The sequence below is a fragment of the Oryza sativa genome, chromosome 7, assembly GCF_034140825.1.
Source record: "Oryza sativa Japonica Group chromosome 7, ASM3414082v1".
Lineage (NCBI taxonomy): Eukaryota > Viridiplantae > Streptophyta > Magnoliopsida > Poales > Poaceae > Oryza > Oryza sativa.
In genome coordinates this window covers 2,602,533-2,629,360 of record NC_089041.1, presented here as the reverse complement: position 1 = coordinate 2,629,360, position 26,828 = coordinate 2,602,533, and the positions used below count along the sequence as shown (strand labels likewise).

General features: G+C 42.7%; 4 protein-coding genes and 1 non-coding gene across 5 annotated transcripts; 4 read left to right on the top strand and 1 right to left on the bottom strand.

The window, feature by feature from the left end:
• Positions 1-1,345: 1,345 nt before the first annotated feature.
• Positions 1,346-3,732, bottom strand: LOC4342408 (small ribosomal subunit protein eS12). Its single transcript, XM_015789168.3, has 5 exons — positions 3,680-3,732; positions 3,539-3,586; positions 2,424-2,709; positions 1,714-1,779; positions 1,346-1,623 (listed from the first exon to the last, which is right to left on the bottom strand). Exons 2-5 carry the CDS (start codon positions 3,541-3,543, stop codon positions 1,564-1,566), a joined length of 417 nt encoding a protein of 138 aa, XP_015644654.1. The 5' UTR covers positions 3,544-3,586; positions 3,680-3,732; the 3' UTR covers positions 1,346-1,563.
• A 7,726-nt stretch (positions 3,733-11,458) lies between these two features.
• On the top strand, positions 11,459-16,480 carry LOC4342407 (CSC1-like protein ERD4). Its single transcript, XM_015791533.3, has 6 exons — positions 11,459-11,898; positions 12,881-13,044; positions 13,866-14,141; positions 14,270-15,114; positions 15,222-15,477; positions 15,707-16,480. Exons 1-6 carry the CDS (start codon positions 11,625-11,627, stop codon positions 16,085-16,087), a joined length of 2,196 nt encoding a protein of 731 aa, XP_015647019.1. The 5' UTR covers positions 11,459-11,624; the 3' UTR covers positions 16,088-16,480.
• A 298-nt stretch (positions 16,481-16,778) lies between these two features.
• On the top strand, positions 16,779-18,753 carry LOC4342406 (pentatricopeptide repeat-containing protein At4g21065). Its single transcript, XM_015791530.3, has one exon. It carries the CDS (start codon positions 16,830-16,832, stop codon positions 18,606-18,608), a length of 1,779 nt encoding a protein of 592 aa, XP_015647016.3. The 5' UTR covers positions 16,779-16,829; the 3' UTR covers positions 18,609-18,753.
• Positions 18,754-20,528: 1,775 nt separating this feature from the next.
• On the top strand, positions 20,529-21,918 carry LOC4342405 (major pollen allergen Ole e 10). The gene is made up of 4 exons (XM_015791532.3): positions 20,529-20,772; positions 21,079-21,423; positions 21,524-21,554; positions 21,646-21,918. The coding sequence occupies exons 1-4, from the start codon at positions 20,718-20,720 to the stop codon at positions 21,743-21,745; spliced, it is 531 nt and encodes a 176-aa protein (XP_015647018.1). The 5' UTR covers positions 20,529-20,717; the 3' UTR covers positions 21,746-21,918.
• Positions 21,919-22,476: 558 nt separating this feature from the next.
• On the top strand, positions 22,477-22,579 carry LOC112939753 (U6 spliceosomal RNA). The gene has a single exon (XR_003243623.1). It is a non-coding gene; the product is annotated as a U6 spliceosomal RNA (small nuclear RNA).
• Positions 22,580-26,828: the final 4,249 nt, after the last annotated feature.

The following is a 26,828-nucleotide window of genomic DNA, read 5'->3' as shown; positions in this document are numbered from 1 at the left end:
TTTTATTAATTTAACCATAAAACCTTTTGTTATTTTGTTAAATTTTCTCTATTAAATACTACATCAAATAAACCAATAATTCTTCCAAATAAGATATTACTAGAAAAACACCCATGCATTGCAACGGGTGAATGCTATTTTAATCGATAATTGTTAGATTTTTTCTCTCTAGAAAGTATATGGGATTTATCACCAAGTACTAGCAAGCACACCATATATAGTTATTTTGATCATGTTACCATGTATGCATGCATGTGTATATGACCATCAAACAGCACAATCATGCATCACTTAGAAGCTTGGCGTATTTATTTTTTAATAGAATAGTACTTAGAAGCTTTGCGTATTTATTTGATAGAAGAAAAGATTACTGTTATTTATTTATAGGCACAAACTTTAGGATAAGATCGACACCGAGAGTACCAAATAAACCTTACATATTTTTTTCTTATCGAAAATTTGACTTATCCCATTATTATTCATGTATCTAAATTACACATCTAGTCAAATTATAATTTGACTGCACACATCTATTTGAGAAAGAACATACGGGAGTAAGTTTCATGTCTTTGCCTCACTTTTTTTTTTTTTGTCTAGGGAGGAGGGAATACGCGATGAGAAAAATACTGTCCACTACAGTTTTGGGTGTATATTTTGCCATGGCCGCCCTATGTCTCATTCTGTTTGATCTTGAGGATTGGTTTCGTGATTATTTTTCTTATGTTCCTTATATTGCTGGAAGAATAAGGAAAAAAAATGCACGTAGCATAATACTGAAAGCCAATGCTCGCGGTTCTAATGAAAGCGAGAGAGAAACAAAGCAAAAATTGACCCAAAAATCCTCGAGTTTTGCAATGTGTACCTACAAAGGAAGAAATAATTGTTCATGGATTCTACTAATTACATTACTTCATTGACAAAATGGCTTGGAATGCTCCAAGTTCCTGTGGTTTTAAGCAAATTACAGTAACCACTATGCAAATTTCAGTGACATAGCAACCAAGGACATAATATTCAAGTTCATGTTTAGGTTCATAAGGTTCGAATAACAGGATTAAAGATCGTGCTTAGGATGCCAATTTAGCTTAACAAATGTGACTGCCACGCGACATTAAGCTGTCAATACCAAGGGCATTAAAATCTGCATGTAGCCTTCTCCAATGGCACCTTTTACTGTCTGGTTCAATAGAATGCATGCACTACAAATATCATAAACAATTAAACAAATACTAAGCAAAAGCACAACTAAAATTCAAAACCAAACCACAAAGCATAGCAACAGATTGAATTCCTGAAAGATTGGACAAGACACGAGCAAATGCAGTCATACACAAACCACAACAAATGGGCAAACAGATCCTCAGCTTCGGATGATGATTTGTATTAAAAGCAGACGATTTTCAGCACGGTAAACATAAATTCAGAGGTTCAAATTTTGCTCATATCTCCCTGGCTCGCACTTGAAAAGAATTCTTATCTCCTAGCAAGCCCTAGAACCAAGCATAAATTAAAACAAAAGGTACAGAATGTCGAGCACACGTTCTGGATATAAGAATGCTATATCTAGTGCGATTTGACATAGTCCTGCACTATGTTAAGGCCCTCAGACTCTTCACCATAGTCCTGGGAAATGAAAATGAACAGCCAAACATTACAAATTGCCATCTTCAAAGGAATAATTCCAAGTGTTAAGGTGAGGGATCGATTAGTTACCTTGACAACGACGCAGGAGCAGCCCACAACCTTCCTTGCCTTGCCCTCAGAGTCAATCTTGCAAAGCTGCAAATGACAATATGTATTGTTAAAACCAGGACAAGAAGGCTTTTCATATAACTGTAAATTAAAAGAAATACACAGAACAAAGGAAGGTGGACAATGATAAATCATAAATATACGTGCCAACAGAAATGTTCAAAGTTTCCCCACAAATAAAACAAATATACTACCTCCATCCCTAAATATATGACGGTGGTTAGTTGAAAAATGAACTAACCAACGTCATATAGAAAAGAACAGAGTATAAGAATATCAATATTAACATATAGTAGGCACATTCTCCTTTAAACACTGGTGAAAGAATGTCTACTCATCAATTGAACCTACATCCTATATGGCCCTCAGTGACAGAGACAAGAGGGATGGCCAGTGGCCTGGCCCCCTCCAACAATTTTTTTTCACATAATCATTTAAGTAGTTAGGTAATTAAGCTAAGTGACAGTGTATTCGGCCCCCTCCAAGAGTCTTAGGCCCCTCCCATGTTTAAATCCTGACTCCGCCACTGATGGGTGATGGCCATATAGGCACCAGTTAACACAAACAAAGGACAACAATTAACAAGGTATAGCTATTAGGACATAGGCAGCAGACTAACACATATCAAGAAAAACAATTGACAAAGTACTTAGAAGAATCCTGTAACTCACCCCTGCCCACTCGCCAAGAGTCTTAGCACTAGGCACGGTAACAAGGTGAACGTTGTGCTCAGCACACAGAGCCTTAACCAACTTGACATAATCAGGTTGGTCGCAGTCCTCAGCAAGCACACAAAGCTGAGCAGCATGCTTCTCGATGGCCTTGGCAGCCTCACGGAGACCCTTCACAAGCCCATCATGAGCACTTGACTTCTTCATCACAAGCTGCAGAGCAGTCATCAGATCCATGGGCTCCCCAAGAACCGGGGCAGCTGGAGTCTCAACTGGGGTCTCCTCCCTGTAAAAGTGTTTAGATCTCAGCGAAAATGAATAGGCTCGCTACAATACATCAATGTTTCAAAGACCGAGATGCACATAAGATCTATTAACAATTACTAGTAATACACTTTACAAGGTATTTTTAGTTCTCTTCTAATTTGACTGCTCTTTCAATAATGGAGGTCCAAATACTTTGGCATGTACGTGGTGTTACATTTATACAAGAATTGAGCACCCATAATATAAAAAATGCATTGTTTCTCACTACTGGTGACACTGTACAAATTCAGTACTTCTTGGATGCAAACAAGACAATTAAGTTGGATAATTCAATTCCATATAAACATAGTTTGATAAGCAATTGAGCTTTTTTTTTCAATCTGGCTGTGAATTTACCGTCTACACTCCTTGGTGCTAGTACAGAACAGGCACATATCATCTGATATGAATCATGATTGTATTTGCTAAACTAGACGGCTCACATACAACGAATCCACCAACTATACTACCAGCTGCCAAATTCTAAATCACCAAGACCCCATACCAGTACAGCAGAAATCCGAGCAATCGCACTCATGACTCCCACATCCTTTCACTCAATGATCCCATCGAAATGGAAACCAAATGACAATTTCCCCAATCAAGGACAACTCAAACATGATAAGACCAAACGATTCTTGAGCGAGCAGTAGCGCAGCCAAGGCTCAGCAACAATTACACAGTAATAACAGTGTTCTACCAACAGCAGCAACAGCAAGAACAGGCTAGATCCAAAATGCTACGAGGATAGAGAGAGAAAAAACATGGAACTAGCAGAGGCCAAGAAGAAGTTGGTTGCAAGAACTTACGCCATCTCCGCGCTCAAAAGACCGGAACACCGACTGCGACGAAACGATCTGCAACAAGGAAAACAAGCGTTCTCAGCACGATTAGCGACCGCCGGCGCACTGACGCGGAGGAACAAGAAGAGCAACGGCGGCGCCGCCTACCTTGTGGCGAAGAGCGGCGGCGGCGGCGGGGTTAGGGTTTTCGCGAGGAGGGTGAGGAGTGAGCCGCGTGGGAGAAGGTGTTCTTATATATCGCGTTCACTATCGGGCCCTGATGGGCCGAGGAGCTCCCCAATTGGGCCTCATAATGTCCAGAGTTAGCCTTTTGAGCCCACATGAGGCCCATCACGTGTTGCAGGGATGCACATGGGCCGGCCCATCTCATGGCCCACCTAAGATGAGTCATGGGCTCTTCTGGCTTTCACTCTGTTGTGCTAATTGTGGTGCTTTGTGGATGAGCTCTGGCAGACTACGGATCTGTTTGGGGAGCTTCTAGCAGCTGCAGCTTCTTCTAAAATCTTCAGTTGCCAGAAGCTCCCCCAAACAGTCCAACTTTTTATCCAGATTTTGAGAATCTGTAGTTGTAGAATCTAGAAAATGAACTATAAGCCAAAGCTGGATTTCCCAGCTTCTCCAGATTCTCACTAGCTAGCTTTTCAGCAGCTGCTTCTCAGAATCTTAAGCTCCCCAAACAGGCCCTACATATGTCACCTTCAGAATCAGAACACTGGTCTAATGATGTGTCATTAGTGCTAAGAAATCAGAACAAATCCATGTAGGAGAATAATATAATCCATTGATTGTTTCTTCCTTGAAAAGGAAAGATGGGGCGCCAAACACATGTGCGTACATACATGCATGATGCATGTGTGACAGTTTTAATTAGTGTTTGCAAAGATATTTCTGCCACAAGTGGCACTCTATGAATCATTATGGCCATAGTTCATCCCCACTCTAAGTAGCCGGTGAGAGATTTTTTTTTAGACATATAGTTAGTAATTATTTGATTAAGATCATTTGTCTCTGAGCTTTAAGTCTCCCTCTCTGGTTGGCTATGTCAATGTGTGGGCTACACGATGATATTTGACAATACCACTTGAAAACGACATGATCACATACTATTGCTGGGAGAAGAAAGGCTTACTTAATTAACTAGTGGACGCACAGCATAAATTCTTGTATACGCACACTTCAAAAAAGAATCAAATTAAGTTAAGATGAGAAAATGAAATACTCAATTTTCACATGAATTAATTCAGATCCTGCAAAATTCCTTAAAAAAACTTTGGTTTCGAAGGAGGCCTATACTATTGGATGGAGTAAGTTTTTTTTTTATATAATGCTCGATGAAGAACGAATATTGCGCACTATAGATTAATGGTTGTGAATTGTGATTAAGCATGTCAATAATCCAATACTTTTTATTTTCTAGATGACATGGTCCAATACATATTGAGAAATAATAATTTCTAGATGACGTGGTCCAATACACATCGAGAAATAATAATTATGTAAGTGGGTCTGAATTACATAGTAACATGGAATTAGTTTGCTTTATTTATCCAGCAAAACATGAGCTTGGGATCATGGGATGTGAAAGGTTGTAAACTGCAAAGCCCTCTAGTCCCTACTTTAATAAATTAATCAAAATAATTAGTGGCTTACTTTATTCTCCCAATTCTCCTCTGCCTCCAAGTTGCATGAAACTGAAAGGCAGATAATTATAGTGCTTTGCTTTAATCCCAAGGAAAGGAGAAAATCTCCTGCCAAATTAAGCTGGTATTCTTTTTATTCAGAAAAAAGGAGTATAAAGTTGGTATATATATATATATTGTTCGCTTTAGAAGAATCCTAAAATTTGTCGGTTGGTATACCTTTGAAGTTTGAACTAGCTTTGAGCTTTTGCCAGAAATAATAGGTAAAAACGTTGTATTGCTGCAAATTAGGAGGTAAAAATAATCTATAATTAACCTTGGCAAATTTGACAATATCTATGTCGGTGACATGGGGCCGGGGGTATCGTGACTAGAGGCTTGGGTAGCCGCGGTCACCCACGTGGCCTGAGGGCCCGAGGGTGACGTGGCCACCCCTCCCTCTGTCCCCCCGAGGGGTCGGGCCGCTCCCGTTTCGGCCCCGAGGGCTGGGGCGCCCCGACCCCCTGTGGTTTTGGCGCCACGTGTGTGGGTTAGATGAGCACAGCGGGGCTCACCTAACCGCATTTATAACAGGTTGGACGAGCGCGCCACACCGCATTTAATGCGGCGCAGCGCACACTTATCCTGTCTGTGACCGGTCGCGGTGTATGACCGGTCACAGACCGGTCAGATCGCGGGTTAGGTGGCAACAGGCGGCCTGTCACACGCCTCGCCCCGTCCCGTCGGAATGATGAGAGCTTCCTGGCTCTCGTCCCTAGCCGGAGCCGGCGTGCTAACTCTTGGAGTTGGTATGTCAGTCCCGGTCAGATCCATTCCAGGCTTCAGCGCAAGCATGGCAAGGAAGTCGCTGGCCATTGAATGAATGTTGAAATGGGCGTCCACCGGGAAAGCTGGCGAGGGGGGCAGGAGGCGTGTGCTCTGCTTGTCAGAAGTCACTTCCGGCTATAGACTAGTCCTCATTGTAAAAAGCATGTTTCCTTTCTTAGCCAGCTAGAGGCCCTTGTGGTGACCCCTGACTAGATAAAAAGGAGGCCCAGGCCTAGGAGAGAGAGAGGGAAGAGAAAAAAAGGGAAGAGGGGTTGAGACTCTGGCGAATGGGTTCTAGACCCTGAACTCTTGCTCGCTCTCCGGCTCTCTGGATTCCTTCACGCACAGATCCACCAGAACACAGGAGTAGGGTGTTACGCTTCTCAGCGGTCCGAACCTGTCTACGTCGCTCGTGTCTTGTGCATTTCCTCTCTCGCGGACGTTCCTCAGATCGAGGGCGAAGAACCTCACTTAGCGCCCCCGGCCGAACCGGCAAAGGGGGGCCTGCGCGGTCTCCCGATGAGGAGCCCCACGCTCCGTCAATCTAGTTGAACCTTCTTTGAATAATGATGACCTAGACGCGAGCTCCCAACTGTCAGGAATGGAACATCTCACCAGCTCAAGGACGTGGCGTGATTACTAGCCAAGTATACTAGCGATGCATTTTGATCATGAAAAGGGCCGGTTTGTTTTTTTCTTTTGACCTAGAAAGAAAGTACTCACTCCATCCTAAAATGTTTGACGCCGTTGATTTTTTTAAAAAAATATTTGACCGTTCGTCTTATTAAAAAATTTAAGTTTTTTTCTATCATTTAATTTATTGTTAAATATACTTTTATTTATACATATAGGGAAGGAGGGAGTACTTTAGTATGTACGGAGCAGCTTTTGCATATAGTAATCCAACTATATATGCCAGTTCAGCTCGTGCGAGTAGGCTCGGGATAATAACTCCATAGGTAGTATTTGCTATGTCTAGTTGGGGGGTGTTTAGATGGGGCTAAAACTTTTTAGCCCATGTCACATCGGATGTTTGGACGCTAATTTAGAATATTAAACATAGACTAATAAAAAAACTAATTTCATAAATGAGAGCTAATCCGCGAGACGAATTTTTTAAGCCTAATTAATCCATAATTATCAAAAGTTTACTGTAGCATCACATTGTCAAAATCATGGCGTAATTAGACTTAAAAGATTCGTCTCGCGAATTAGTCCAAGGTTATGGAATGAGTTTTGTAATTAGTGTATCTTTGATACTCCAAATTAATGTCCAAACATCTGATGTGATAGGGACTTGGAATAAGTCTCTGAAAACAAATAGGCCCGAATGGGTGCCATATGCCAAACATAAACCGAAAATAAAATCATATAATAACAATAAACGGGGTATTGCGCCGTGGCTAGGAATGGGAGGCCATAGTGAGAGAAATACATAATGAAGCCTAAAATTGATAGCCATGCATATCCCACGGTATTATTATCGCAATCGACAGGTAGAGAATGGCGGAAGACACATAGACAGCCAATCACGACGACTCGCAAAACATTGTTAAGCTAATTTAGCTTATGTTGGCCTATCATGCCCTTCTAATTTTAGTTCTCGACCATAGTTATGATATTTTGGGATTTAGCATTCTAGTTATGCTATTAATTAAGTATTTTAATATTTCATATAATTACGATTTAGAGGGCCCTGATTTTAGGAGGCACTAAACAGTCGCACACCTCACAGATGCTACCGTACGGCCTTGCGTCGAGATTACAAAGTTGACTTGTCCACTTTGACACTGAAATATCCATCGTATATTGATGCAAGCTAGGAGTTTGAGTTGACAAGTTAATTGGAAATGCCAAATAAAAAATCTGTTAACATATTAATCATATGGATGTGCAAAACTCGTGGCTTGGCTCGTTTGAATTTGCAAATGAGTTGAGCTAAGGGTTTAGCCTTGAGTTGGCTGGTGAGTTAGCTCACGAGTCAAATGAGCCATGACAAGCCTCGCAAAAAAAAAAAAGGCCATGACGAGCAACATAAGCTAGCAACACACCAGCAGTCTAACTAGTACTAAAATGCTACCCTCTCCGGCCTATAATATAGGGTTATTTGGAACCATGCCATTATAATTTTACAAAGTTTGAGATATGTCATCGATATCTCAATGACATGTAAAACCCACATGAGTCAATGATATGTGGGTCAGGATGACATATCTCAAATTTTACAAAATTATAATGGCATGGTTCCAATTTTCCCTATAATATAAGTGATTTTGGGTGGACGTGACACATCCTATTACAATGAATCTGAATAGGGATTTTGGGTGGATGTGACACATCATCCACCCAAAATCCCTTATATTATGGGACGGAGAGAGTAATCTCTAACAGAAAAAAAAAGAACTCCAACCTAGTACATGTGTTATCCTCGATTTGGGATCCAGTTGTAATGCACAGGATCTACCGTTCCCGGTGTTAGGGAGAACGGAGACCGTTTGATCAGGATCGAAGGAATCGCATTAGCTCACATTGTTCTCCTCGCATAGTCGCATGAACAGTACTTCTCTGCAGTACTGTAGATGATCCGTCATCCTCATATGTGGCATTTGGCCTTCTCGATCGATCCCTCCCATCTACTAGTCGTCTCGTGCCGCTCCGCTTATTCATAGACCTGAAAATTTGGACTGACCTTGCTATATATACATGTGTTTGGTGGATTGTATGAAAATATGAAGCAAACTATGATTTACTATAGCTTGGATTGTATACAAACATTTTGTAAACTTGAACAGATTAATGTTGGTTTGAGCGTGTTGGCTCCTGACATTAACAAGCCAACTCATGTAGGCAAACGAGCCGGGTCGAGCTAGGCTTAACGAGCTAGTTTAGTTTTTGTTATTCTATCAATTTGTTATCCTAAGTCAGAACTGAGTCCAGTTGGCTTGATATCCAGCCATATGTGTGCACAGTAGCAATTGAAAAAGCTATAAGAAATCCATTGACATATACCACCAAGATCGAACGTGAACAATTTAATGCATATGTTAATTAGGCTTTACGTATCACGCGTTGCATTATCTTGAGTCAAACTTACGTGAGTTTCGTCCTAAGTCGGACTATTCCAATAATCAAGTTCACAAAGAAAAGTATTAGCATGTATAACTTTAAATAAATAAATTATAAAATTATATTTTATAATGGATATTATGCTCATTTGATATATAAATATTTTTCTAAAGATTTTGGCTAAGCTCATGATAGTTTGACTAAAGAACAAAACTAATTTTCAACGGAGGGAGTAACACAAGGAAGGATGTATTCATTAGACTATAGCTAATGGAGCATGATTTCGAGTCTAGACTATGACATATTCATGGCAATAATTATTCTTTCAGTGATATAAGACATATCCATTAATAATGAGATGTCCACGATGATTTTGTCAAATCTCAATATATACCAATTCAGCCTTTAGAAAATATTCTAAAAATAGGACGTACATGTGTGTACGTTCATAAAAACAAGTGTGTGCGTATTGTAGGCGTGCATGTGTGTTTCAAAGAAAAAAGAAAAAAGAAGTCCGGACAAGCACCTATGGTTGAGTTATTTTTAAGGACGGATATATACGAGTGCACGATTGAGGCCGTGTTTAGTTCTCAAAATAAAAAATTTCACGCTGTCAGATTGAATGTTTAGACACATATATGGAGTATTAAATATAGAAAAAAACAAATTACATAGATTAAGTGTAAATTGCGATACGAATCTTTTAAGCCTAATTGCACCATGATTTGACAATGTGGTGCTACAGTAAACATTTGAGAATGACGAATTAATTAGCTTAATCTGTTTCTTTTAGAAATCTAATTTATTTTGTTAGTAGAATACATTTAATATTTTAAATGTGTATATGTATATCCAATGTGACAACGTACCAAGAACAAGGCCTGAATTTTGTGCGTGACTGCGTGTGCGCAGCGCGTCCCAAGCGTTTTCCCTTCCGCCTCGCCGTCGTCGACGTCGCCGTCACGTAGCGTAGGCAGGCACATGCGCGGCGCGTGTGAGCGGGCGGTTGGACGACATGTGGGCGGGGTGTCGGCAGCCCAGGCTTCCCCCGCCACGTGGCTTTCTCTCTCGCAAAGCGAAAGGCCCAGGAGAAGTACTAGTAGAACCACACGAATGGGCCCCACAACAAGCCAGGTCCTTTCATATCCACTGGGCTTTCTTTAATTCCTTTTACAATTTTATTATTATTCTCGTGACCAAATTGCCCCCCTGCTGTGCCATTTAGCGCCCCGCTGCAACTGCACGTGGGCCGGTGCACCCACAGATACAGCACCGTTGCCGTTGCCCGTTGCCCGTTGGATCCTAGGTTTTTCCTTCAAATCTCTTTCTGTTATGACTACTCTTTTTTCCTTTTTCTTTTTCATGCCAAGTATGGCTCTTTGTTAGCGCGGCATATGCCGACATGGACAAATGGACATGCCCAAGCTTTAAAAAAAAAAATGCATGCCCAAGCCTATCCATATATGCCAGTATGTACACACACCCATGCTTGCTTGTTTTTTATGTTTTCTTTTTTTCTTTCCATATGCGCTTCTTTCCAGTTCATGTCAACATCACAGCTCGTTCTGTTTTTTAAATAGATAATAAGTACCAATGAGAATTTAAGAGAATGACAATGTTGAATTGTTCTATACGAATGTAATATACTACTAGTACATGTTTACTGAAGTTCGTCCCCCTCCCCCTTTTAATTTTTTTTAATAAAGTTTAATATCACGATGTCGAATGGTTCTACATAAATGTAATATATAGTAGTACATATTTAGTGAAATTCATCTTCTCCCCGCTTCAAAAAAAAAGTTTACACTTCGGTCATCATTTATAATTATAAATGTGTATTAATTTAAACGGATACATACTTAAATTTTCTTAACCCTATACTTTTCCATCCCAAAATATAAGAATCTAGGATTAAAAAATAAGCTATCCATATTCGTACTACTAGAAAATGCCTCATCCAGTTTCTTTTATTTTGAGATGGAGGGAGTTCATACTTAAACATGTAGTTTGTACTATTTATCTAAATAACTTATTGCGTGTTTTTCTTACTTGTCACACTTAATACACTTGATAAATACTTTAATCTTTCCATAAATTGAACACCATTTTTTAATACATCCCAAACACTCCCCGTATCTTCACCACCTGTCAACCTCGATCACTCTCCATCGCCAAGGACACGGCTTCAAAGGGTAAAACGGTCACTCCACCCGTGAAGTCAAAAAAGAAGGCCCTACTGCTTCTTTCCAGCAGCAAAAGCAGCGAAACAAATTTTTTTTTTTTTTGCGAGGGCAGCGAAACAAAATTAACAATCAGATATAGGGGCAATACAGTAATTCACGCTTTCCTCCTTTGTCTCCTCCCCTTCCTTTGCTTGTCTAGTAGTGTCTTCTTCCTCCTCTCCCTTTCCTTCATTTGGCAACCTCCACAACTCATCAACTCCACTCCTCCCCTCCCCTCGCAAACCAAACCCAAGCAAAGCAAGCATCCAATGCTTCCCCCCTTCCTCCCTAATCACCCCCGCTAATCGCTCCCGACGCCACCACTAATCGAAGCCGGAGGAGGGAGGCGGCGGCGGGATGGACACCGCGTCGTTCGTGACGTCGCTGCTGACGTCGTTCGTGATCTTCGTCGTGCTGGTGCTGGTGTTCACGTGGCTGTCGAGCAGGCCGGGCAATGCGCCGGTGTACTACCCGAGCGTCCTGCTGCGGGGGCTCGACCCGTGGGAGGGGCGGGGGCGGGGGACGAGGAGCCCCGTCGGGTGGCTGCGCCAGGCGATCTCCGCCTCGGAGGGTGACGTCGTCGCCGCCGGCGGGGTCGACGCCGCCGTCTACCTCGTCTTCCTCTCCTCCGGTATAATAATAATAGCAACAACATCCCTCTCCCCTGCGCTCTCTTAGTTCAGTTCAGTTCAGTTTATTTCAGGAGTTGAGTTGGTTGTGATTTTGCTCCAACGGAAAAAAAAAATGGTTTCGTGCGATTTCTTCGAGTATTTTCGGGTCGGGGAGTTCTAAATTTTAATTTCTAGGTGCCCCTGTAGTACTGAATCCCAGGAAATTTGGTCCAGAGATTTCTTCTCACTTTTGTTTTTTTGTTATCCTTTTGTTTGCAGAAGTAGTAGTACCGTGTATTATATATAAAAAAACTGATAAAAAATATTTTTATGTTTCACCGTTTCATGTACCAACATAAAGATAACAATTACTACTAATTCATGCTTTCTTAGACTAAACAATTTATTTGGAGAAAATTGCGTGGCTCTGTAAGGCCTTGTTTAGTTTCCAATTTTTTTTTCCCAAAAACGTCACATCGAATCTTTGGACACATGCATAGAGTATCAAATATAGATAAAAACAAAAACTAATTGCACAGTTTGCATGGAAATCACGAGATGGATCTTTTGAGCCTAATTAGTCCATGATTAGCCATAAGTGCTATAGTAAACCACATGTGCTAATGTCGGCTTAATTAGGCTCAAAAGATTGTCTCGTGGTTTCCAGGCGAGTTATGAAATTTGTTTTTTCATTCGTGTCCGAAAACCCCTTCCAACATCTGGTCAAACATCCGATGTGACACCCAAAAATTTTCTTTTCGCTAACAAAACGGGGCCAATTTATAGGGGCAAGTCGTGCTGAATGAAAGGTTGGCTATAGAAAACTATGATGCATGGAGGATTGCCAAGTATGAAATTCAGCATGTTAATTGATTTATGCTGCACTTTACTGATTAAATTTGGCTAAGGTGCCATTTTGGCTAAAAATAGCTAAGTTGATATAACATATTGACTTGCCACCTATTATGACAATTTGTTTAATAATTTTCTCTTATGTTACAGTGTTGTCCATCTTGGTGTTCTCTGGGATTGTGCTGCTTCCAGTTCTGCTACCTGTTGCTGCTACTGACGATAACCTGAACCTGGAAAGGGCTATTGGCCTGAAGAATGGCAAAACACCCCAGAACTTCACAGAGCTCGAGAAATTAGCACTGGGCAATGTTCAAGTAAGTGGCCCTTCAACTCGAGTTTACTTGCATGGCTTGGCTTGTTACCAGTTTATGATGTATATGACTATAGGAATCGCACGGCACCAGTATTTTGCTTGCTGAGATTGTCCCTTCTGTAAAAGAAAAGGAACAAATATAAGCATGTTGTTATATACAAAAACATGGCAACCATATTCCCTGATTGCTTGTTACTATTTACATGTCACTGTATGATCATTGATCAGCCTAGTGTTCCTTTCTGTTCTGTTAGCTCCGCCATTTCCAAAGTTTTGATCCAAATGGATTTGTGATGATCAATATCCTTGAATAACTGCCATATCAGTTTACGCCCTATGGCCAATTGGCTTGTAGCCCAGTATGAGGGCCTGTTTGGTACAGCTCCAACTCCTAAATTTAGCTCCAAGAGTCCAGGAGTTGGGTCTGGAGTGGAGTTGTGGAGTTGCCTAAACCCAGCTCCACAACTCTAGTTCATTTTGTGAGAGAGCTCCACCCAGCTCCACTTCCAGTTTTGGTGGAGTTTTGGTGGAGCTGAAACTGTTTGGCTGAACTCCAACTCCAGGAGGGGTGGAGCTGGAGTTGGAGCTGTGCCAAACAGGCCCTGAATTCTTGATGTGGCTGCTTGTAAAGTCTCTCAACATTGTATTATGAATTTGTTCATGTGTAAATTATGAGCAATCAATTAGTACAGAAACTGGTCTTTTATTTTTCTGTAGAAATTGTAGAGATAGAACTTCCTAATCTCCAGTCAAGGCTAGCATTCAAGATCCTGATTATCATATAATCATACTCACAGCCAAACTCCTTTACATTTTCTACAGGAACATAGCCGAAGGCTGTGGGCATTTCTATTATCAGTCTATTGGGTCTCTTTTGTCACGTACTTCGTACTATGGAAGTCCTACAAGCATGTTTCTAATATGAGAGCGGCTGCAAGATCAACACCAGATGTTAAACCGGAGGAGTTTGCTGTGTTGGTGAGAGATGTTCCTAAGCCACCTCCTGATCAAACTATAAAGGATTCTGTAGACTCATATTTCCGAGCACTTCATCCTGATACCTTCTACAGATCAATGGTTGTGACTGACCACACAAAGGTATTGCCACTCTTAAGATGTTTTTAGGGGGACTGATGGTCCTTGTTTTATCTTTCTTGTATACTTGTGCGACATGTCTCAGAATGTACCCCAAAATCCATGTATTCTGATCATAATGCACTTTGCAGGCTGACAAAATTTATCAAGAGATTGAAGGTCACAAACAGAAAATTGCTCGTGCTGAAGTTGTCTATGCGGAGTCTAAAACAACAGGCAAGCCTGAGGGCACCAAGCCTACGCATCGGATTGGATTTCTTGGTCTTATCGGTAAAAAGGTTGATACAATTGAGTATTGTAATGACCAAATCAAGGAGTTGCTGCCCAAACTGGAGGCCGAACAGAAGACTACCCTTCGTGAGAAACAGCAACAGGCTGCAATTGTGTTTTTCAACAGAAGATCTGCTGCAGCTTCTGCATCTCAGACTCTCCATGCTCAGATGTTTGATAAATGGACTGTTGAGCAGGCTCCTGAACCACGCCAGATAATATGGTCTAATCTTTCCAAGAAAATATATGAGAGGCAAATCAGACAGGTTGTGGTCTATACCATTGTCTTTCTCACAGTGGTTTTCTATATGATTCCTATTACTGCTATCTCTGCTCTTACAACTTTGGAGAAGTTGAGGGAGAAGCTTCCCTTTCTGAAGGTGGTGGTGGACCAACCGAAAATCAAGACTGTCCTACAGGCTTACCTCCCGCAGCTTGCACTTATTGTTTTCCTTGCTTTGCTGCCTAGTCTTCTAATGTTCCTCTCAAAGCTGGAGGGGATTCCTTCACAGGGTCATACAGTTAGGGCAGCAGCAGGGAAGTACTTCTACTTCATTGTGTTCAATGTCTTCCTTGGGGTTACTATTAGTTCCACATTGTTCAGTGCTTTGACAACCATAATCAATAACCCTCCTGGGATTGTGAACATGCTTGCCAGCAGCCTTCCAGGAAGTGCAACTTTCTTCCTTACATTTGTTGCACTGAAGTAAGCAATGCTTTCTTCTCACATTATGTACCTGGTATTGTCAGCTATTTCCATCCTACACGTCTGTACAATTCAGAAAGTAACTTTTCATTTGTTTTTGTTGCCAGATTCTTTGTTGGTTATGGGCTTGAGCTCTCTCGCTTGGTCCCTCTTATCATTTTCCACCTGAAGAGGAAGTACCTATGCAAGACCGAGGATGAAGTGAGAGCAGCTTGGGCTCCAGGCGACCTAGGATATAACACCAGGGTTCCGAATGACATGCTCATAGTTACAATAGTGCTGTGCTACTCTGTCATTGCACCTCTGATTATTCCATTTGGTGTTGCTTACTTTGCTCTTGGATGGATTATAGTGAAAAATCAGGTGAGCCAAGAGTTACTTGCTTTAACCGAAGTTTTAACACACTAATATTGAAACTGAATTGGAAAGGACAAATTAATTAGTAGTTTCCCATTGTCGAATGTAGGTTATGAAACCTACTTCAGCATGAACTTCTGAAATCCGCTTTCAATCCTTTTTAATACTCTTGAGTCTCTGATGATAGCCATTGCTAGATAAACTTTGTGACGGGGTAACCTTTCTTTTAACGCAGGTTCTCCGAGTTTATGTTCCCAGCTACGAGAGCAACGGGCGAATGTGGCCACATATGCACACAAGGATCATTGCAGCTCTACTGATTTACCAGATCACCATGGTTGGTGTCATCCTGCTGAAGAAGTTCTTGTACTCCCCTGTTCTTGTGCCCCTCATCCCAATAAGCTTCATCTTCGCCTACATTTGCCATATGCGGTTCTACCCGGCGTTCGCCAAGACCCCTCTCGAGGTGGTTCAGCACAACGTGAAAGACACGCCGAACATGGATGCCGTCTACACCTCCTACATCCCGGCTTGCCTGAAGCCTGAGAAGCTAGAGGATGTGGATATCTTCGAAGACGCCCAGTTGCACACCACCTCCAGAGCCCCATCCATCTAATGCAAGTGCTGGTTGCTTGTGTCGAGACCGGAGAGTATTACTCATCATCACTGCAAACGAATTTCTGATGAATTTCCACGTTGAAATGAACCCCTGTGAAGTGTGAATCTGCTATTGCCAGGATAGGAAAACTTATGTCATGTCCGTGTACATAATATGCACTCGGGATTGCTTGCCTTCTTAATGTGTGTGTTGAGGTTTATTCTTTACTTCATAGTTCTAGGTAGCTGCTGTGGATATCGCGCCTTTTTAAGTTTAAGTTTCTATCATATGTTCATGCTCGTGGTGACTGCTAAATCTAGTCCTCTTATGTGTAACAAAACTCAGAAATCTGTTGCCTAGTGCACCGTAACCTGATTGATAATTTACTGATTTACTCATTGTTACTGTTCATTGAAGCTAGTATCATGGCTGACTCGGTGTCCGAGAATGTTGTCATTTTTGCTAGAATCTTGTGTATTAACCCTGGAGGGCAGGCAGGTCGTGAGTTGCAAGTTGCAACCGCTGCACTCGCCAGCGGACGGTGGCCTCGCCGTCGTCGTTTCTCCCCGTTGGCATGGGCCTTTTTGGGCCCAGACATATTGGCCCGGCCTTGGCCCATCTAACCAGCCCACCGCGTTGGGCCGGAGATTCCCGGCCCACTCTGCAGAAGAGCACGGCTCGAAATCGCGCGAAAATCCACAGCGCCCGCGCGGGCGGCGGCGCACGAACGGCGGCGAGCCGGCGACCAGATGCCCCTCCGATGAGCGAGGCGATCCCGTCCACCCGCCCGGCGCTGCGCCACTGCGTCGCGCTCCTCCGCCTCCACCTCGCCGCGCCATCCCTCGCCGCCGCCAAGCAGATCCACGCGCGGGCGCTCCGGGCCGGGGTGCCCACCTCCCACCCGCTCCTCGCCAAGCACCTCCTCTTCCACCTCGCCGCCCTCCGCGCGCCGCCGCTCCGCTACGCCGTCGCGGTACTCTCCCGCCTCCTCCCGCACGGGCCACTAGACCCGTTCCCCCTCAACACCGTGCTCCGCATCGCCGCGGGCTCGCCCCGCCCGCGCGTCGCGCTCGAGCTCCACCGCCGCCGCCTCGCGCTGCCCGACACGCACACCTACCCGCCGCTGATCCAGGCGTGCGCGCGCCTCCTCGCACTCCGTGAAGGGGAGTGCCTCCATGCTGAGGCCGCCAAGAACGGCTTCGTCACGCTCGTCTTCGTCCAGAACTCGCTCGTCCACCTTTATGGCGCGTGCGGCCTGTTCGAGAGCGCGCATAAGGTGTTCGACGAAATGCCGGTGCGTGGGCGGAACCTTGTCTCGTGGAATTCGATGCTTAACAGCTTTGCGGCCAACGGGCGACCTAACGAGGTTCTCACTGTCTTCTGGGAGATGTTGGGCGTTGACTTTGCGCCAGATGGATTCACCATAGTCAGTGTTCTAACCGCTTGTGCGGAGTTTGGGGCGCTTGCTCTTGGGAGGAGGGTTCATGTGTATGTGGAAAAGGTTGGGTTGGTTGAAAATTCGCATGTGAGCAATGCCCTGATTGATCTGTATGCCAAGTGTGGTAGTGTCAACGATGCAAGGAGGATATTTGAGGAGATGGGGTTGGGGAGGACCGTCGTCTCTTGGACGTCGTTGATCGTAGGGCTGGCAGCGAATGGGTTTGGGAAGGAGGCACTTGAGCTTTTCAGTCTAATGGAGAGGGAGAAGTTAGTGCCAACTGAAATTACTATGGTAGGAGTTTTGTATGCATGTAGCCACTGTGGATTGGTTGATGATGGATTTAGGTATTTCGATAGGATGAAGGAGGATTATGGCATTTCACCGAGGATTGAGCATCTTGGATGTATGGTGGACCTGTTGGGGAGAGCAGGAAGAGTTGAGGAGGCTTACGATTATATCATCACAATGCCATTGGAGCCAAATGCTGTGGTATGGAGGACCTTGCTGGGTTCTTGTGCTATGCACAAGAAGCTGGAACTAGGGAAGGTTGCTTGGGAACGGTTGGTTGAGCTTGACCCTGGGCACAGTGGAGACTATGTGCTCCTCTCCAACCTTTATGCTGCTGTTGGGATGTGGGCAGATGTTCATGTGCTTAGGAAGACAATGGTAAAAGATAGAGTGAGGAAAAACCCTGGGCATAGTCTCGTTGAGCTCCGAAACTCTGTATATGAATTTGTTATGGGAGACAGGTCACATCCTGAGAGTGAGCAGATATATGAAATGCTGGCTGAGATAGCTGAGAGATTGAGGCGAGAAGGTTACATCCCTCGCACAAGTAACGTATTGGCAGATATAGAGGAGGAAGAGAAAGAGACCGCCTTAAACTACCATAGTGAGAGGCTAGCCATTGCATTTGCCTTGCTGAAGTCTCTTCCAGGCATTCCTATCAGGATAATAAAGAACTTGAGGATGTGTGGGGACTGTCATGTTGCATTTAATCTAATATCAAAAGTTTATGATCGTGAAATCATTGTCAGGGATCGAAGTAGGTTCCATCATTTCCAAGGGGGGGCATGTTCGTGCAAAGATTATTGGTAGTTGATTCATGTAAAGATTGACAGTGATAAAAGCGTGGTTTATGAGGTTCCATGCCAATCAGATAACTGGTGCTGAGTTCTTGTTGCATAACATGTTCTGTAGCATCATCATATATTGATAGTACAACCTTGACGATGGACACTGAACACTACCTGATGGTACAAGTGAGAAAACTACAAAGATATGAGGCATGTTATGCAGACGACCCAGCAATTATTTTGTTGATATGCTTATAAGGTACCAGTACAAGCGAGAAAACTACAGAGACATGAGGCATGTTATGCGGACGACCCCCAATTATTGTGTTGATATGCTTATAAGGTACCAAACTGTGGCTTTTGTCTGGGATCCATTTCTTTCCTTTTAATTATCATACCGAATTTTCAAAACTGTTTTGATTCTGAATACATACATCTTTGAAATAAGCCTTATAAAATTGCCTGAGTTTTATCAAACTTTATTCTGGGTGTTCCACTTATATCGGACCTGATCCTTTTTTTAAAGAACATATCAGGCATGATTCTAGTTACAAATTTAATTCCATACAAAGCACTACTGTAGTTTATTGCTTGGCTTCCCTTTATGTATATTGGTAAGCAATAAATGTTTCCACTCATTGGCTACCGATATGCTATAGAACTGGATGCTGAAAAGTTGCACTGCATTAAACTATAAGATCTTTCTTTTCGTTTCTTTCATACAACATCAAACTGTCTAAAGCTTCCAGAGCAAAGTTAAGATACAACTTTCATCATGAAAACACTAAAGTTTTTATCTTAATATTATGCATTGGTGTTAACCTTTTAATGGATGTTGCATTGTTCCATATGTTTCTACTTTCTACTCATGGGGATTACTGTTGACATTTGTGTGCACCACTTCCATTTATCCTCTTTTTGGAAACTGTTTCCAGCACCATCCCAAATTCACTATGTAAAATGTCTTACTAGTGCGTTTTGTTGCATTCTGTACGTATGCCATTTCAGTTTTGATAAGTTATTTTACTTAACCTAGTTTTTTTAATGGAATCAGCACAAGATTGTGCTATTTCATTGAACAAGGGGTAAAAAAGTACAGGCCCTAGGGGCACTGGACCTAGTTTTTTCAAGATCTGATTTTCTTTATCAGGTTCTCTCCTGTATTGAACCCTTGTCCCAGGTTAAAACATGCAGCATTCTCCATGTAATCTTCAGGAAACCTCTTCATTAGGCTTCACTCTTTACAAAGTGAATCAAGGTTCTTCCCTTAATCCTCAAGGAAAGCTTTTCTCATTAAGCCCCGACATATGCTACCATGAAACAACAAAGAAAAGAAATTAGAACATGCACTTGGCCCCTTTCAATCTTATGGAATCTATTGCCTAAGTTTCTTTTTGTTCTTTTAGAAATAATGTCCATGCTTGCACATCTTGAAGGCAAAAGGAATCTCATGGTTTCCTGGCCTTCAAGTCATTCTCATCCATATTATTCTATTATGTTCATAAAGGTCCCTGCATTGGTTGCACAATCCAAGAACCAGCAGCTGCTGGTATAATCATTTATAACATGTTCTGCTCCAGGCATTACAATAACTGCAACATAAATTAATAGACGATCGGCATGGCGATTCTCATCATGGTAAAGCTCACTCATTTATCAATTCAATGACAGCATATAAAACGTCGGTAGGGTCTGCAGATATTACAATTTTGTAAGAGGAATTATGGTAAAGTCATGTTTGTGTAGATTCGAACCAAATTAGTCAAATGGTGACCATATGGCCATAGGAACTGGGCGGGTGGCTCTCTGATAGCTACAAGATGCATTTCTCTCTGTACATTGGAAATATGGGATCTTTGTGCCACTTTTCAAGCCATCTCCTCCCTGCTATGGCCATAAATATGCACCACGGTGGGGACTTCTTTTAGTTCGTGTCTTGCTTGCTTAGTAATTCGAGTGAAACCCTGACCCTTTCCCATGAACAAGACAAGCTTTCCTGTTGATACAGCTGCCCTTCGTTCAGACACTCAATATATTCCCTAGGCCCTCACATTGAGGAGAGAGTGGTAGATAGACAAAGAGGGAGAGAGCTGAGTGAAAAGCAGTGACTGCTTTCAGTTCGGTTTCAACCATGAAGAGAAAGCAGTTGATCATGCACAGCCTTTTGATTCTGGGATGGTTCATAGGTGGGTAACTGCACTGCTCTTGTTCTTTGCCCGTGTCTTCTCCACAAATATTTCTCATACTAAGTATTTGAATGAGCTTGCTTTGATCTGTTAGTAGTACCACTGCAAACTTTATATGCATAATCTCAGAACTAGCTGTATCTATGAACAGACTGTTTTGTTTGTTCACGTTTAGCTGTAAATGTTCAGTCAATCCGATCATCACAATGTTCTCACTGACTGTTTTGTTTGTTCACGTTTAGCTGTAAATGTTCAGTCAATCCGATCATCACAATGTTCTCACTCTGTCATTTCCTCTGTGATCAGTCTCAGCAGCAGGCGCACGCGTCGCGCCACAGGAGAAGGCGGAGTCCGCGACGCCGATCCCGACGCTGTCGCCACCGGAGGGGAACATGACGTTCGTGGACGGCGTGACGTGGTGCGTGGCGCGGCCGGGGGTGTCACAGGAGGACCTCCAGAACGCGCTGGACTGGGCGTGCGGCCAGGGCGGCGCGGACTGCACCCCGCTGCAACCCGGTGGTCGGTGCTACCAGCCGGACACCCTCCTCTCCCACGCCTCCTACGCCTTCAACATCTTCTACCAGCAGAACGGCAACTCCGACATCGCCTGCAACTTCGGTGGCGCCGGAACCATCATCAAGAGAAATCCAAGTAACACAACAACAGACAGTTTGTTTACATTTTTACAATTCAGCATTGTTCAGTGACATCTGTAATTGTAATTTACATCTGTTCTTTGTGTTCTTGATAGGTTTTGGATCATGCAAGTTCCTGGCATCCGAGTAAGTTCAGTCCATAATTGTTTCAGATGTTCTTCTTTCTCCTTATTACATATGACTGGTAAATTAATTAAATTTTGCTGGATTGGTGCAGGACATCTGCTGCATCAGCACTGACTCGAGGAAGCATGTGGATGATCTTCGCAGCTGCGTCTATGATGTTTCTTCATCTGAGAGTTTTCCAATCCGTGTGAATTGGGTCGATGCTACCAAAGTAATTAGTACCTGTGGTGGTTTGGTTCTCTTTGTAGTATATTACTTATGTAAGAAGCAAGGAACAGTGCTAGTTTTTTCGTGTAAAATTGTGAAGATTATATATTACTACCTCCATCCCAAAATGTTTGACGCCGTTGACTTTTTTTTAAAATGTTTGACTGTTCGTCTTATTCAAAAAATTTAAGTAATTGTTAATTCTTTTTCTATCATTTGATTTATTGTTAAATATACTTTTATGTATACATATAGTTTTACACATATCACAAAAGTTTTTGAATAAAACGAACGGTCAAACATGTTTAAAAAAGTCAACGGTGTCAAACATTTAGGGAAGGAGGGAGTATGATTTAGGTCGTGTTTTTCACTCTGTAATAATAATGAAGTAAATAGTTAGCAAGAGTTTGTGGAGGGTTAATGCATGGTTAATTCTTTGAATTTTGTTTCAGAAAGCTCTCGCTTGCATAGCCGCAGAGGTGGAGTAGGTCACAAGCGTACACAAACACAATAGCCAATTACGAGCCATATGGCCCAATATGGTGAGGCCCACAAGGCCCAAGGTGACAAAGCCCCGCATAGTCAGATCCGATCCGTAGGTTGAAATCTGGACGGTCGGCACGTCACGCACGGACGCGCGCGCTTATTTTAGTACCACCTCGAGAATTCGATCGGAGAAGCACCAGCTTATATACCCGCCCGCGCTAGCCTGGTCATCTCTTCGGAGACATCCGATAAAATTGGAACGATACAGAGAAGATTAGCATGGCCCCTGCGCAAGGATGACACGCACAAATCGAGAAATGGTCCAAATTTTTTTGAGAATTCTGCCCAGGTCCCTGGAGCTTATACTTTTTATCGCAGTTATGCCCTCGGTTCTTTCTTTCTGCCCCTTCTGCTGAATCTTTTTCTTCCGTTCTCGTCCTTCGTGTATGAAGGCATAGTTAAGTTGTCTGCACTTCAGCCCCTGAAGATTTTTTATCTTATAAATAGACCCTCATCTGTTTCCTTCTTTAGTGCTGCCCATTGTTTTCTTAGCAGTTATGCCCTCGGCTCTTTCTTTTTGCCCCTTCCAAGTTTTTTCTTGCGCTATCGTCGTCCATGGCTTCATCGATGGAGGCTCATACTTAAGTTGTCTGCACTTCACTTCAGCCCCTGAGATTGTTTTCTCTTACAAACAAGTTGCTGTATATTTCTTCTCTGCTTCACTTTTTAATACCAATCAGGTCCTATTATATATTGTGCATTGCTGATAATAATTTGTTTAGTGCACCTCTTTTTTTGTTAGGCACCCTGTAATCTACTAGTAGTACTTTGGAGCCATAAGGCCAATCTTATAACAGCTCATATCAACATCACGTCCTCTCTTTTAACTATTTCTTTGGCTCCAACAAACGCCAATCATATCGTCCACAACCACAAGCATACGCAGTGACGAACCAATAACAAAAGCTACCAACATTCTATACATATTAATTATCTAATTATTGGTTAATATATTAATTATTAACATGATATAAATTAGCTGGAACTAAATAATCTACCCGGGGTCCGTGACCCCGAGATAGTGAACGTAGCCACGTCTGTACGCCACTAAGCATATGCTAAAACTCAGTTCAAGATTTTTTAATTAATTAACAATAAGAATGCATTTAAATGCAATTAAGAATCTTTCACCCTTGTATTTTCACCAATTAGACCTCACATACGCGGCATAACTTTTTTACATTCCTATTTTAAACTGAATTAATGCCACTAGTTATGCTTAAAACATACATGTTTTTTTAAGGAAAGCTTTTTAGTGCCTTTTTTATGGCACTTTTTTAATCTACGATCCTTCTACCTAATAACAATCAAGCATATCATCACAATTTAGGATCTCCAGAGAGCTCGAGACAGGACGCTGTTCGCTCTAGCGTCCGCGCCTGGACGTTAGTCCTAGTAGCGTCCTTACTATTTTCATAATTTGCACTAGTACCTCTCACTTACTAAATATTTAATTTCAGGATAATTAATTATTATAGGATTAAAAACCCGGTATATTCTTAGATAAAAAGAAATAAAATTCAGCTTACTCTATTTTAGATCCAACTTTCAAATTATGCAACTGCATGTCGCGTGAATATTAATTCCTGGTGGCGATGACGGACACATTCAGCCCCTTTTTTCTTGTTCGGAGTTTTGATCCAACTCATACCTACGTTGAGGACTTTGTGTCACACACGAACCAGGGATGACGAGCGTATTAACAGATTCTGAACACATCACGACGTGATAATAATGGGCATACGACTTAGCATTATAGGGTAGGGTTAGAAGAAGAAGTGTTTGGGGCGTGTTTCGGGCTTAGAGGGATGACTGGGACGATAGCAGATTGACTGATGACGGGCAACGAGATGGCAGCTGACATCACTGCCGGAGCCATGAGGTTAGGAGAGGATGGAGGAAAGGGTTGATAGTGGGGGTAAAATTGTCGACTAGTTAGGATGGGTGGGGTAGAGGACGATGGTGGAGAAAGTAGACAATGAAGTGGTGGCAGCGGCAACTCTAACCACTAGAGGTGAGGGAGAGGTTGGGGATGGGGCCAATAGAGGAGACAGTAATGCGGCAAAAATCTAACATGGTCAGCGGTTGAATCGGAGAGGTCAACTGTGGGATTGTCAGAGAGGAGTATAAGGCTTGTTTGGTTGATACCCTGATAGGGGCGGACGAAAAGCTCGAGGCTCGTTAGCTCGCTCGACTCGGCTCGTTTCATTTTCCTAACGAGCCGAGCTGGCATTTTAGCTCGTTAGAGATAACGAGCCAGCTCGCGAGCTGCTTGTGAGCCTTAACGAGCCCTCAGCAATCTGCCAGGCCACAAAGCCCATAGGCCCATTTATTTAGAAGGCCCAATAGACAATAGTGAGCACTAAAAGTGAAAACCCTAGGTCATTCCCTTATCCCTTCCCTTCCCTGTTCCCTTTGGCTGGCGGCTGAGTTCTGTAGGATCGAAACGCAAGAACTAAGCCAACCAGAGGGGGGGGGGAGGGTGAATGGTTGGTATGCCCAAAAACAAAAACTTTTAGCAGAAATAAAAGTTACCCTCAAATTCACGAGATTGGTCTGACCGAAGATGATTCGCTGGTCTGACCGCCCTGATGCTGTCGGTCTGACCGGTGTAGATCGATCGGTCCGACCGCTCGTCGCCGGTCTGACCGCCCTTATGCCGCCGGTCTGACCGCCACTCGTCGCCGGTCTGACCGCCGGTGTATTGCCGGTTGGACCGCCGAAACCCGGTGAAATACAAATCGAAGAACTCTTAAAGTGGATGATAACTTTATTACTTCTCTCTGTGTTTACAAAGTGCAACAACAACACTCCTTACAAAAATCTTGAGAAAACTCGAAACCCTAACTCAACTATCAACTTAATTACTCTCCAAAGCGATACCGGGAAGCCTCACGCTCCCTCTCTATTTATACCCAAGGTAGGCAGCCTAAAGCCACGAACCAAACTCATACTAGAAGTCCTAATCACCCTAGGAAACCTTCTCGTACAAGAAACAAACTTTACAAAACCAATTCCACCAAATTTGGACTCCTTCCAAATTCGACTCCGCATCCCATACGCACACAATACCTCCATCCTAAGCCATATGGAACCTTCACCTTCCATGTGTGAAAGTGCATCTAGGCCCCTAACGATTTTGGTGATTAATTACAATGCGATTAGAGAGGACTAACATTTTTCTTTAAGCAAAGGTGAAGGTTGCTATGTCCTCAATGAGTTAGCGTAATGCATTTCCCGCTGAATATGTTAATGAGATGTGATGCGGCAAATGAGCAAATGGTATATTGTATCTTTTCTTTTTGTTTGAGTCAATAGGAATGCCGCACTATTAAGAGGGATGATGCATTGACATATGAGGAGTGATCAAAGTGCTCAACATCAATTTTTAAAAGTGTTTCTCCTCAGTTTGATGTGTTCTGGAAATTTTTGGAGTTTTCCGAAAGTCATTTTCGGACTTTCTGAAAATGCACAGAACCAATTTTCGCTTCTGGAAATTTTCGGATATGTCCGAAAGACATTTTCGGATTTTCCGAAAATGACTGAGAAGGCAAATGTGGTTCTGTTTATTTTCGGACTTTTCCGAAATTGATTTTCGGAGTTTCCGAAAAACTTTAGCAAAGCCAAAAACGCTTCTGTGTTTTTTCGGACTTGTCCAAAAGCGATTTTCGGACTTTTCCGAAAACATCCATAACCGTGTTTTTGGTTCTGGAAATTTTCGGACTTGTCCGAAAAGTTTTCGGAATGTCCGAAAAATCTCTCGTTGACTTTGCTGTTGGTGCTGAGCTGGAATTTTCGGACATGTCCAAAAAACTTCGGGAACATCTTTGTGAGCTTCATCTTTGGTGACTTTACTTCCTCCCTCTCCACTAGCTTAGCTTTCTTGAGCCGCTATAGGTATAGTTGCTGTTTGTGCTAGCATATTCTTGTTGTAGGCAACTAGATCTAGGATTTACTTTGCTACTTGTGCTGACTCCGAAAATTTTCAGATATATCCAAAAATTTCGGAAATATCCGAAAATTACTGCTTCCGCTTTTAATTGGATTTTTGAATTAGCCTATTCACCCCCCTCTAGGCCTAATTGACACTTTCAATTGGTATCAGAGCCTAATCTCCTAATTAGGCTTAACCGCTTAAAGAGATCATGTCGGGCCAAACGGGGGAAGGCAAAGATGGTGATAAGGGAGCTATATTTCCTTATGACTATCCACCTATATCTACATCTTATGTGAGTACCTATAGCGGCAAAGCTCCGTACTTCAATGGTACGGACTATGCCGCTTGGAAGCATAAGATGAATATGCATTTGAAGTCTATTAACCCATTTATTTGGAGAATAGTCGAAAAAGGCTATGTGTTGCAGAATCCCGAAGATCCCACCAAGGAGGACGACGAGAACAAGCACAAGAACGCTCAAGCCGCTAATGCAATACTTAGCGCCTTGAGTGGAAGTGAGTTCAACCGTGTGGATGGCATTGAGAGTGCCAAAGTGATTTGGGACATGCTTCGGAACTTGCATG

What these genes read in the sequence shown, in the direction of transcription:
- LOC4342408 (XM_015789168.3), bottom strand. An exon ending in CTCTTGGCGAGTGGGCAGGG is followed by an intron (nt 1,780 to 2,423) that starts GTGAGTTACAGG and finishes TGTCATTTGCAG; the next exon opens with CTTTGCAAGATTGACTCTGA. An exon ending in GCTCCTGCGTCGTTGTCAAG is followed by an intron (nt 1,624 to 1,713) that starts GTAACTAATCGA and finishes TTCATTTCCCAG; the next exon opens with GACTATGGTGAAGAGTCTGA.
- LOC4342407 (XM_015791533.3), top strand. Translation starts at nt 11,625, where the DNA reads ATGGACACCGCGTCGTTCGTGACGTCGCTGCTGACGTCGTTCGTGATC. An exon ending in TTGTGACTGACCACACAAAG is followed by an intron (nt 14,142 to 14,269) that starts GTATTGCCACTC and finishes TGCACTTTGCAG; the next exon opens with GCTGACAAAATTTATCAAGA. An exon ending in GGATTATAGTGAAAAATCAG is followed by an intron (nt 15,478 to 15,706) that starts GTGAGCCAAGAG and finishes CTTTTAACGCAG; the next exon opens with GTTCTCCGAGTTTATGTTCC.
- LOC4342406 (XM_015791530.3), top strand. Translation starts at nt 16,830, where the DNA reads ATGAGCGAGGCGATCCCGTCCACCCGCCCGGCGCTGCGCCACTGCGTC.
- LOC4342405 (XM_015791532.3), top strand. Translation starts at nt 20,718, where the DNA reads ATGAAGAGAAAGCAGTTGATCATGCACAGCCTTTTGATTCTGGGATGG. An exon ending in GATTCTGGGATGGTTCATAG is followed by an intron (nt 20,773 to 21,078) that starts GTGGGTAACTGC and finishes CTCTGTGATCAG; the next exon opens with TCTCAGCAGCAGGCGCACGC. An exon ending in TGCAAGTTCCTGGCATCCGA is followed by an intron (nt 21,555 to 21,645) that starts GTAAGTTCAGTC and finishes GGATTGGTGCAG; the next exon opens with GACATCTGCTGCATCAGCAC.